Source organism: Ixodes scapularis, unplaced genomic scaffold (assembly GCF_016920785.2).
Source record: "Ixodes scapularis isolate PalLabHiFi unplaced genomic scaffold, ASM1692078v2 PGA_scaffold1__304_contigs__length_218370807, whole genome shotgun sequence".
NCBI lineage: Eukaryota > Metazoa > Arthropoda > Arachnida > Ixodida > Ixodidae > Ixodes > Ixodes scapularis.
In genome coordinates, this window is record NW_024609846.1 from 127,127,740 (window position 1) to 127,140,525 (window position 12,786).

The window sequence follows — 12,786 nt, forward strand, 5'->3', positions numbered from 1 at the left end:
GACTTTTTCTACGCGGATTATGTGGTGCTTACAGCAGGGTCATTCGAGGAAATGCAGTAAATGTTGGACATATGCGCAAAGCAAGGGGACAGACTGGGGCTACAGTTCAGCTCTTGTAAATGAAAAGTGCTGAAGCGGGGGCATACAGAGGATGCCAGAGGGGCTTCAGACATGCCGCTGGTATAGCAGAAAAAGATCATGCAGCGTCACGAGGAGTGCAAGTACGTGGGTATAGAACTCTCCACGAGCGAGGACTACTTACAGGCACAAAAATCCGCAGTCAGGACAAAAGCCGTGAGAGGGAAGAGATTGCTGGTGGCAATGTTCATGTGGGCTTTCGACCGCTATGAGGTAGCTCGCAGCCTCTAGAAGATGGTGAAGGCGCCCGGTCTGACGTTCGCGCACAGCCGCGTCGGCCGAGTTGGCCGACGCGGCTGTGCGCGTCGGCCAACTCGGGAGTACCTACAAGTACGACAGCGGGAAGCAAGGCATATGGCTCGCGGGGCACACAGAAGAGCGCCGAACGAGGGGGTGCAGGAAGACCTTGGGCGTTCCGCTTCTGGAACGAGGGAGGCTGTGGGCAAACTGGCCAACGAAAGGTGACTGTGCAGCCTCGGTGAGGAGCGCTAAGCCAGGAAGATTTTCAAGTACCTAGTATACACGAGTACAAACAAGCGCCTGACCAGGCGAGTAGCCAAAATCGCGTGGAACTGCCAGGCACCGCCAAACATGCTTAATGGCCAACCGCTCCTAGATAGCGTTACTAACCTAAGGAAACACGTGCAGCAGGTGGAGACCAGGAGGTGAGCGGAGTCGGCTCCACGAAACCCGTCAATGCTGATGTACGCATCATCGAGGTTAAGCTTCGAGCGGTAACAGCTGTACGACGACTCTCGAGGCTGCGGCCTTCTTTTCGAGGGCCGCGCGGGAGCTTTGAAGACAAGAGTGGGGAGGTCGCGCTTTGACACCAGATCGCCAACCACCTGTGTCGTCTGCGGATCAGCAGATAAGACGACTGAACACCTGGTACAGGAGTGCGAGGACCTCAGCCCATGATTTTGTGCAGACGGGCTGACGGGGGCGTTGGGTTTCGGACGACGGGGGTTGAGGGCGACAATCAGGAACACGTGAAGCACATAGAGACCACCAAAAGCAGGCTAAACCAGTGGTGGGAGCGTTCCTGGTGGTTGTGTAGGACGCGAACTGGCCCGAACTAACTCCAAGTGTTTCAGACACAAGCCGGACTCTTGTGACTGACCCAGGCCAACCCACCGATCCAACACACAAAGAGCTCGGCTAATCTTGGCCGGGCACATGGTGGGCCCAGCCGAGCTAACTTTTAGCAGGCCCTCACCGGAACTTCGGGCGAGCAGCCCCTCGTTACAAAGGGGTTGGCATTAAATCAAATCAAACCCAAAAGCATATCATAATGATTATTTAGGCAATTCCCCACGCTGACTTTTATTAATATGACCAAGATCCTTCATTCCCGTCTCTTTTCGACCATTTATAAAATTGTCCGCTGTAACGAAGTCAATACTTTATTTGATACAAGCAATACTATTTTTTAATTCTCTTGAAGAAAATGCAAGTCACCATCTATCTGGAACATACACAGTGTTGCATTTGAGGATAACTATTTAATACGTCTCTGAAATAACAGGGTTCACAGCGGAGAATATTTGCCTGGGAATGTTCCCCAATACGCTTGCCTCAATATCTTTTGCTTCACACACGTCACTCGATATTCAAAGCTACGGATAAACACCAAACCAAGCAACACGAGATAGTGAGTCTGCGCTCGCTCTAATTTCACGGTTGTTTATAGTGCTGGACGTTACTCAGCTGCCTATTGCAAAGAGGACTCAGCTGTGTTCTCAGTCTAGAAGTTTCAATTCGCTCAACTGAGACGTTTAAATCCGCCCTATGAAGTCAGCGATCATCGGTTACCTTATTTTATACATTAAAAGCCAAGCTATGTGTGTCCTGTGGCAGCTCGACTTTATTTTAGAACATTTGCTGCAAAAACATTCATGGTGCCTTGGGGAATCTGACAGTGTACCTAAGAAAGTGACCTTTCTTTTGTTGCTTTACTTTTAAGCCTTTCGAGCTGGTGCTAGCCGCTGCTTGGCGATGTTCTGTTTTTTTGGAAGCAGCACTACAATTTACGCTACATTCGACTCGAGCGTGTGCTCACGCCACTCAAGGATGTGTTCTTAGCATATACTTTACCCAAAGTTAAACTCATCACCAAATACAAAGGAAATTGAGGCAGTAAAAATGTGCGAACGAGGTAAGAGTTGGCAAGTGAAACATCACAAGAAGATATTTGATACTGACGAATCACATTAACCCACAAATATGAAATCGCATAAGCGATAATGGAGGTACTTAAAATTTGAAGAATGAAAACAAGAGTGTTGCTGTCTCGTCCTCGCCCTTCCTTTTTTATTATTTCAATTTTAAGTGTCTACATTTTAACACACTCGTCTTAATCTGTCGATAACTGCGGACTGAGCAGTATTTTTAAATACGGGAGACAACCGCCCTCAAAAGTGCCCCTATGAAACAAGGTATTGGTCAGTCGTGGAAATACAACTTGCAGCTGGGAACTTCATCACTTTAGGCAGTTCGCTGCAAGAAAACCTACTCAAAACACTGGTGATAGCTTGAGTATCAACATGACCTAAGGAGGATGTGCCTTTTCTTCTAGCTCTGAAGAAAATAAAAATGTCGAGCATATAACGCCTTGCCCAGAATAGATGCTCATCTTCATTGTTTTGTTTATAAGTCGTACCCTGTTTTAAAGGTAGGACAATTATACTTTCTTCCGAGGAAATAAAGTTTTCAATGCACCTTTCAAGGTATCAAAAACGTTTTAAGTACTGATTTCTTGCCGATTTTCTAACAACTTATCAGATATTAGTTATAATGTATTACGCCAAACGACACCTATACTATTAGAAACAACTCAATACATTAACTAATGGCGTAGGAAGCATTTTAGATTTTGTTCTCTCAAATTTGCAAATTATAAGCTTAAGTCTTGCTTCCGATCTTTGGTACAAGTTGAGGCATCCACCTTTAATTGTTCATTTTTTTTCTTCCGTGGAAATCGCGAGTATCGTCGAGGCCGTACGCTTACTATTTTTGAAAGGGAGACTACTTGAGTTTGTATAAATCTATCGAAACTTTTGATTGGTCTTATGTTCTCTCGCTATGTCTGATGTCGATAGTGCAATCGAGACTAACCCTAATTGTACAAGATGCCATTGGCACTTCCGTGCCGAAACGTTCAACTAAATCTTCCAAATATCCTTAATGGTTTTCTATGAATTTAAAATATTATTTACTCAAGAAATAACATTTTTACCGGCTTTAAAAAAAACTTCGGTTCTTCTATCGAAAAAAAATGTAGTCTGTATTGTACTCTGGCGAAAAAAAAAACGTTCAAGCGTAATAAGCGTTTACATATTGATAGCGTAGAAAATAGCTTCATTTGCCGATCGACAATTTTCTTGAAGTTCACGTAACAACATACACGTGACGCTAGCCAAATTATCTCTAAGTGACTGTTCAGATAACGCCCAAGGTTGTTTTTTTCGGCACTTCATAAAGTTGGGAATGTTTTCGCGCATTATTTTAGAGGATATTTTTTCTGGTGGCCAGCAATCTGTTCGTCAGGGAGTTCGGCAGCTGACTGCATATTATTTCAGTGCTATAGAAGTATATTATGTTGGTATCGCAGGGGCAATAAGAAAGTTAACACTTAAGTTTTCATCTGGCGTCAATGGTGCACCAAGCTTTATTATCAAAGGTTAAGCTGTGCTGTTCATTCAAATTTTGAAACACATTTTCAACCTATCACTCAGCTCGGCCGTCTTACCGTCACTCAAAAATAAAGCGGCAGTTGTTTCTAACTTAAAATGTGTTCTACCAAGATGACTTTAACCCAAGACTGGAGCGTAAGGTGGAAGAATTTGCTGCAATGGAAGAAAATCAGCAGGGACAGACAACGTTTAGAGACGATGTCTACCCCTCCTACTTATATCTTCCACTGTAAAATATTTTCCCTCCTTCTGCTCCAGTCTCGGGTTAAAATCACCATGGTAAGCTTCCACCAGCCCGCCTGCGCACTGAATGTAATTTTGTAAAAAGTGGTGACGCTTTTATAGTCACGAACTACCGTCCCGTTTCCCTGCTGCGTAGATTTTTTTTTAAAGTTTTTGAGATAGTTTTGTTTAGCAGGATTCTCTTCTATTTTCGCCAAACATTTTCGTCCTCGCAGCATGATTCTTTAAATGGCAGGTCTGCAAAGACCGATTTGTGCACTATTTTTTTTTTAAATCACTGTGTGTCGTAATTGTTTTCAATAAAGAGCACGCAGATGCAATTTATATTGATTCGTCAAATACCTTTAACATATGAAAGCATTTATGTCTTTGATTTGTTATTTTCTTTTAGACTGTGATATTATATATTCAACATGAGATGTCTAAGATTTCACAGTGGTGTAAAATATCATTAATTGAGCCGTCTTTTAAAAACAAAAGCGATTTCTTTGTGTCGACGTCGTGGGCTTATTAATCATGATTATCATATTGAAGAAAAACAAATCGAACGGCTATCACTTTTATAAGAGCTTAGTGTATACATCGACTGCGCCTTAACTTCAAACGTCATGTATATTTTGCTGTCGGTTCTTCAATTAAAGTTATATGAATTATATCGTGTTTGACTAAGCATTTTAGAAGGCCCCATTGTTTGATACATCTTTTCAATATTTTAGTTGCTTCAAGCCTTGATTTTTTTCTGTTTTAAAACTTCGCATCTCTAACTCAGGCCCTAAACATTAAACGTGTGCGAAAATGATAAAAAAGTATATAATATATATTATATATGATATAATATGTGTTATATTATATTATTTCGCCACAAAATTTGTTAAACGATTGTGAGTCCTGAATCAAGCCCATCACCTTTTATTGAAAGCTCGATGGCTGTCAGCTAAGAGAGTTATTCACACTTAGATTTATATATACGGGGTTAACGTTTTCAGAATAAAATAAATGCAATAAAATAAATAAGCACTAAACCTAACTTTCGTAGCATGCTATGTCATTTAAGGTGCGTGTTCTCATTGCAGGGTGCTTTCTGGGGCCTGATGATTGGACTGGCTGCCGGCATGTCCCGCTTTATCTGGGAGTTCTCCTACCATGTCCCCGGCTGTGGAAGTCCGGACCCTGACCCGCGACCGGCCATCATTTCCAGCGTGCACTACCTTCACTTCGCGGTGCTTCTTTTCCTGATATCTGTCATCGCCACCGTCGTCATCAGCCTTCTCACGCCACCTATAGATGATAAAAAGGCAAGATTCAATCCAAGTAGCACAGTTCCTTAAGCAAAAGTTTTTTTTTTTTTTTTGTCTGGGAATTTAGAGGCTTAAAAAAACGGCGAAAAAGATCAGGTAGAACCAAGCTTCACCTTCGTTGGCCAGCGTCTGGATATGTCTGTCCCTAATTCGCCGGACAAGTGCGCCCAAGGTATGCTTCACTCCTAGTAGTGTGACTGTCATCTGGCATCTTTGGGGGGAGGGGGGGGGGGGGGAAGGGAGGGGGGTAATTTGCCAGACCAGTGCCATAGTCCCGCTTCACTTCTCGTTGTTCGGTTCTCACGTGGCAACTTTGGGCCGGAGATTTACGCTTCCCTGCTGGTCCTCTAAACTCGTCAAACACAAATTTCAGGCCTAAGTTGACGGAGCGCACCAATTGGACGATCACAACGATGACTTCGCGCTTTTGTCGCCGACGCTCAATCGGCGCGCTCCGCGAACTTTTCTATCAAAGTTTGTGTTTGACGAGTTGGGTGCCCCTGGTCCTTCGGTTTATTCGTGGCATCTTTGCCTCAAGCCTGGCGCCGTGGAAATCATTTGGCTCATAAAACAAATACCATAGAAACGCCGAAAACGTACTCTGGAACTAACTAACGCCTTGGAGCAAAACCGTATTAGGCCTATGTTTGGTCTCTAGGATTTTCGAGCCTGTGCCGATTGTTAAGCGTTTCTCTGGCGTGCTACCGGAAAAGGTTTGTGATTCGTGACTTTTTAACAAAAACTTAAATTATTAGAGGACATTCACAGAGGTCAAGAGGTATTAAGATTTCCTAAACGTTTGATATCAGGGGTCATAAGCTTCGAAGCATTTTTATTGTATTGAGCTACATAATAAAAATGTTAAACTAAGATAGAAAAGCCTAAATCGAAAAAAGGCTACCAGGACAACGATCGAAGTAGTACAAAAAGAAAATTACGATTTGGTAAGGATTCAGGAGAATTGGCTAATTCTATGTGAATTAATGAGGCTCTGTTCTCCAAAATGATAACGGGTGATTATCTTTTCTCAATACATGCAGCAAAATATAATGCTCCAGGAAAACATTTATTATTTTTGGTAGAAATATAATTTCTACCAACACTAATTTAACGGATGTATTACAATGCAATGGTGTTCTTGTTGATCTCTCGTATTTGTGTGTTTTTAATTTTACGTCCAGAAATATGTGCAAGCGTGAATCTTTTCACCAGCACCCTTGCACAGCGTTTTCTAGATGAAATGCGCAACTAAGCGCAAATAAACAATATATATATTATTTTACTTCACATTGCTCTCAAGGAAAGACTTCGCAAGTCACATGAAAATTGATAAACCTTTAGCTTATTAGTGTGAATCTAGAAAATGTGACGTGAAAGAGAAGTGCATGAAAGCCGGGGAGTGCCTGTGCACCGACAGCTGGATCGAGTTTAGCGCTAGTGCATTATAGAAGTTGGCATATTATACATTAGCAATAATTATCCTGTAATTAAAATAATTAAAACTATAATATTAGAGTTGTAGTCCTTAGCCTTGCTTAGTTTAACATATTGCACTTTGTTGTAGTTTAGCATCGTCTATTAATTAGTTAAGCGAAATACAGCTAGGGGTTGTTAATTTTAATCTAGTTTAATTTTGCATATTTCAAATGAGCGTCATCTCGTTTAATCGAATACAACTTAAGATGTTCATCCCTAGCCAGTCATACTGCAATTTCTAACGGCTGATGTAAAGCCTAGCTTTCTAAGAAAATACCTGGAGTCTCTTGACGTCATCATCTTACGCATTGCATTGGCCATAAGCATGACACTTTGTTTTGCTATTGGCGTTTTGCGTCGAGCTATAATGCAGCCACCGACTTTAAGACTTGCACAAGTTTCCACACCTTAACGATTTATCGTTCCTAACCCACGCCTTGCTTCGTGCAGCTCTACCGACTCACCTACGCTACGCGAAAGAGCACTGCGATCCGCGAGGACCTCGACCGACCACGCATCAAGTCTGTGTCTCAGGTCAACGGCGTTTACAACGGTACGGACAATGTGTCGTACACCAAGAGTTCGGAAAACCTGGCCAATGATATTCCGATGACAACCTTGAGACATTCGTCACCTCACGAATCGATTCGGCCTACTCATAAAGGTAAGATCTTCAATTAAGTCCGGATCCACTCTTCTAAATTGCAATACTAACCACTTCTCTCTTGGCTTATATTAAGTTTAAATATATTAATTTTTGGATACCTACAGTGGCAGGGCTTCATGAGCGATTACAGTAAATTGTGTGTGTGTGTGTGTGTGTGTTTGTGTGTGTGTGGGAGGGGGCTATGATGGAGGCAAAAACTGGAAACACCTCATTCTCAATGTTTAAAAAACGTTTATTTTTTAGAAGAAAAAAATTAATGTTATTTCTTTAAGGCACCACTTCTGCAGTACAATGTCCTTACCTTATAAATACAGTTACAATACAGTACAAGCATACAATACAAGACAATAAATACAATACAAGCATATATAACATTCAACTTTATAAGTCGAACGTACATCCTGCTGTAGCATGTCTTCTCCCGTGTTTAAGTTTCTTCAGCGTTTTTTGTTTTGTATGTTTTTAATCTTTAGATTTTTTTTCCTTTATTTGTTTTGCGGATTTGTTTCCGCAGAGGGGCAGAGATAAAGGCACAATGCCTGACCCCCCCCCCCTTCCCCCATCGTATACAGTTCAACATAGGAGCAACAAAAGTTTCAACAAAACTAAGGAAATAACCGCTGTAACGAAATAAAACACGGTATGAACAGAGCACATAAATGAGTGTCAGGAATAAACTCGAAATGAAACGTATACAAAACAGGTCGAACAATTATTTGGAGATAAAAAACATCTGCGCTTTCTGTTGATGCGCAAATGACAAAAGTTGCAATAGGTCAGACAGATACTGCTATGCAAATCCTTGAATACTGTACGGCAAAAATCAAACAATGTTGCACCTAAAAAAAAAGAAAAAAAGAAAACGTTTTTTACCAGAGAAAATGCCACATAATCGCCACTCGCATCTTTCTGAAAAATTGTTTAAAACTACCAAACGGCTGGTCAAAGTTTATGTTTATAACTGTTCTGTTAAGCATTTTAGTTATCTGAAAATGTGATGCTTGTCAACCATAGTTTGTTCTTACGTATGGCGCTTTTCGCTTTGGGTTCCATAGCAAGTCTAGATTAGAACTGTTAATGGGCGTCGAGTGGAGTCTAGTTCTATATATTCCTTGCAAGAGTTTAGAACAATAAATTTGATTTGCCTTGAGAATGTTATACTTGATAAAGAGTGGCTGCGTTTTTAAAATCCTTATATCGTCTTTATAATTTTCACATATCTATAGTATTTTTTTAATTATTAGTTTAATGTAGTGTGTAGCTGTTGTTGTACCCGACACCATGATGCCTTAACTGATCCTAGAATAAAATAGGGAGTAATATAGGGTTAGTTTAAGCCAGGCAGGAATTGGATTTTGAAGTTTATAAATAATGCCAGTAACTCGGGAAAAGTTAAACAAAACTGTGAAAGTTACACTTTAGCGTTTTGTGCAGGTGCGTTATACGGCCAGGGGGACATTATGTAGGTGGCTAATCATCGCTATAAGTGGGCCAATTATTTATAATACGTTAATTAACTTTTAATTAGTGAAAATAGATATATGGTTTCAATTAGAAACTCACTGAGTGTCATCGAAAACCATTAAAATCAACTCTTTTTAGAACGACTTGGAGCTCGTGGGAAACTCGGGGAAGCGCCAAGTTTACCACTCGTGAAGCAGGCGCAAAGCTAGCAGTGGCGAAACGCGATGATAATCTTATCATCCGCGTTCTGCCACTTGATAATCTTATCATCCGTCACCTTGTTTTGTTGTTGTTTAGTTGTGCTGTTTCGGCAGTGGAGTCGCTGTCGGCTGAGGCTACGCGAGAGTGCGCCAATAGGAGTTTATCTTGTCGATCGCATTCCCGCGTTCGCCGTGCTGTCTGTCCTCACCATTGCATGCACAATGCCAAAGACGCTCGTATTGGCCGAGAAACGCTTTCAGTGCGATGATGCTTCATAGCGATCTTGGTGTGGCTGGTTTTAACGACCCCTCCGAAGGTTCGAAGCTTTGAAAGGGTCCAAAATGGCGATCACCATGGCAACCGATAGCGATGAGCCGATCACCTGTGAGGTTTTGTCGCCTGTATGTTGCTATTTAGTTGTGTCCAGATAGCAAGCGGGAAGGCAAAGGCGCTATTTTCCCAGATCCAGTGACTTTATTTACTCGCCGCCTCCGGTCTCCAAAAACACAGACTTCCTTTCTCAAACCTACGCAAAAGAAGAAATATATATATATATATATATATATATATATATATATATATATATATATATATATATATATATATATATATATATATATATATATATATATATATATATATTGCGACACATTTATCTCCTAAAGGGCAGGGAAAAGGGGACTTGGAGGAAGGGACACATACATGAGATCAACTTGCTGCAACCTAAACCAAAATCAGGCTGACAAACGCGGTCCCCACTATCTCTTGCCTTCGTCTCCCCCTTTGAAAAGCGGCGCACGCGGCACAAGTAATTAGCCAGGAGGGCTTGCATCAGTTTGTGATAAATACCAGTGGATAAAGTACAAGGCCAGACACCTAATGTTTCCTTTACTGAAATATTTATGAATTTGTTTGTTTTTTTATTCACAAGTTCGAAGTAGTATGTTATAAATATATGTTGTTTTTTTTTTTTCTTGCTAACAGGTTTTTTCTACAGAAATAGATGCTACAGACGCCTCAGTGCCATTTCTATTTTGACGATATCAGGCTTAGGTGGGCGCTGCAAGAAAATTTTGCAATTATCTTTTGATCCAGTTACCGCAACATTTTCAAACTTTCGCGTTGTATCCCAACCTCTGGTGTCACATTCTCACGGAGTTCGAGCTTTCGTGCGATGCCTAGTTGATTTCTGCGGGCCGAAAAACAAGGTTTTCTTTTCTCGGGAACTCCCTGTATATTCTAGACCGTGCTCTCGACTAAAGACTCTTCATAAAATTTATCCTTCGTGTTTTTCACAAGTACCAACAACATTGTCCTGTCGTGTTTGCATCACTACTGCGTGATGCACGTTAAAGACCCCAGGCTAGCGGTTATACTGCACTGGCTAAATTGCTCATCTACATATTACAACGGTTAAACCAGCTGAACTACGAAATTAGGGAGAAAGGAGTAAAGACAGGTGATCGCTGGATCACCTGTAAAGACAGGTGATCACCAGCGATCACCTGTCTTTACTCCTTTCTCCCTAATTTCGTAGTTCAGCTGGTTTAACCGTTGTAATATGTACCACCAACTAGCTCAGCTTCTACCCCCTGCTCATCTACAGCTGGGAGACTCGTCGCCCGTTGAGGCAGACCAAGTTCTAGGCTGTATAAACACACACACAACCCAATTTTTTTTGTTCCTCTTCGCAGTCCGTGTTTCCTGAGCTGTTTTCCCCATCATGTGCAACGTCAACCAACTGGCCCAGTTCACCACCTTATTACCAACAACCATTGATATACGAACAGGCAAGACACGTGCCACGAGCAAGTTATGCGCCGCCATTCACTTCCAAGGGACTCAACTCATTTCAGCGCTTCGCTGCCGTTTGTATCCCAGGGCCGCACAAGTCACGGGCCTCGCGCACGGGAGTCTTTGATGTTACTTGAAAAACAAGGGCAAACATATTAGGGTGTTTTACACTTGTCGTAAGCAGTCGCGGTTAAGCTGGAACGCAGTCGATCTGACTCAAACACAAATGTGTGTGTGTAAACCAACCTTCAGGACGTGCGACAAATACCTCTACTTACAAAGAGCATTGTTTGCATCTCTTTTGACCCGTGACAGAAGTTTCCGGCCTCAAGCGAGCGCTGTTCTGCATCTGCGGCGTGACGTCCACCCAGCAAAAGGCAGAGGCGGAGGCGGCGAATCCGCTTCCCCGCCTTTCTCCGGCGGAAGAAGCCCACGAGGCTGCCCGGTCCCTGGAAGAACACCCGCTCTGGGGCAAGGTGTGCAACGTGAACGCTGTCGTGCTTCTGGTCGTGGCTTCCTTCGTGTTGGGATTCTACGCCTAGGCAGTCAGTCACGTGATCATTCGCATCATCGTCGTCTTCCATCACGTCATCTGAGAAAGGAGACGGATCTGACCAGCGGGTTTCGTTACGCAGCCGCTGCCGACGTGCGTTGTGGGAACTGTAGTATTTCTGCATGCCCGACAACTCCATGGCGGGTGTGCGCGAGCAGAGTACGAGGAATGTACTGTCGCCTGCCTCCTGTGGACCACCGTTATGGCGGTGTCACGTATTTGTAGAACTGTTAGTGAGATCGGTCTATTGCATCCTTGAAGACGACACTTTAATCCGGTGTTACGCATCGCTTCAAAATGTACCACCAGAATTGAGACTGGCGCATGTTGAAAGGGAATAGAACTTCATACTCCGTCGTGGTGGTGAGACTTTGGACATATTAAGGGATTACGATGTATGGTATGTTTTAGGTGTTATTTTATTTCGTTAAAATAGCTCAAATACTTCGTCCCCGTGTACGAAGAATGCATTTTCGGGAAAAATATTTCGTTATGTATATATCAATGAGCCATTGTGCTAATGCGCTGTCTGGACGGGTATTTATTTGTGTAGGACGAATACTTTCAATTTGTACTTGATATTTGTGATGGTTAATTATACCATCGAAAGCGTCTATGACCTTGAAAGTTTAACGGCTCCATATAGTCCTAAAGCATTATCTAAAAATGTAACGCTTAGACCATTATACTGTAGAAGCTGATTTTATGTTAAACATCTTGTAGGTGCTGACTTGTTAACACGACGTCTTTCACTATCATGGACGGATGCAAAACAGTTTTCTCAAACTCTTTTTTTTATTTGCATTTGGCAGGAGTCACATTGTTTTGCGCCATAAACTCACTTCAACATTGGTGACGTCCCCATGAAACGCGGGCATTCCTAAGATTTTATTTACGCTACCACTCAATACGATGAATAAACGTTTCACAGACCTGCTTTCCCTGTGTTTTTTGTTTAGATCATGTTGTTTAGTCAACGTTTTGTTATGATACAAATCATATCCTTCAAGCCAGCACAAAATGCTCATGACATTAAGTGATGAGTAATTATGAGTTATTACCTATTCACTATGAAAAAGCCATATGTTCATGGCTAAGTTTCACTTTAGACAATGGTTGACATATTAGCGTATGGTTGTTGGCCCTTTTTATGAAACGAAAACAAATGAGGATGTCATTAGTTTCGTGTAAAAATGCCTTATGTCAATTTTACGCATAAATTATTTGTTTTCCCTAAACATTCCGAGATTATACTCAGTT

General features: G+C 42.0%; 1 protein-coding gene across 1 annotated transcript in view; it reads left to right on the plus strand.

The window, feature by feature from the left end:
• The window catches only part of LOC8039853 (sodium/glucose cotransporter 5), a 31,563-nt gene extending 19,100 nt beyond the window's left edge, over window positions 1-12,463 (plus strand). Inside the window, exons 12-14 of the mRNA XM_029986138.4 lie at window positions 5,147-5,368; window positions 7,298-7,511; window positions 11,289-12,463. Coding sequence (XP_029841998.3) covers window positions 5,147-5,368; window positions 7,298-7,511; window positions 11,289-11,515 — 663 coding nt within the window. The 3' untranslated portion in view covers window positions 11,516-12,463. The remainder of the gene's footprint in view (window positions 1-5,146; window positions 5,369-7,297; window positions 7,512-11,288) is intronic.
• Window positions 12,464-12,786: the final 323 nt, after the last annotated feature.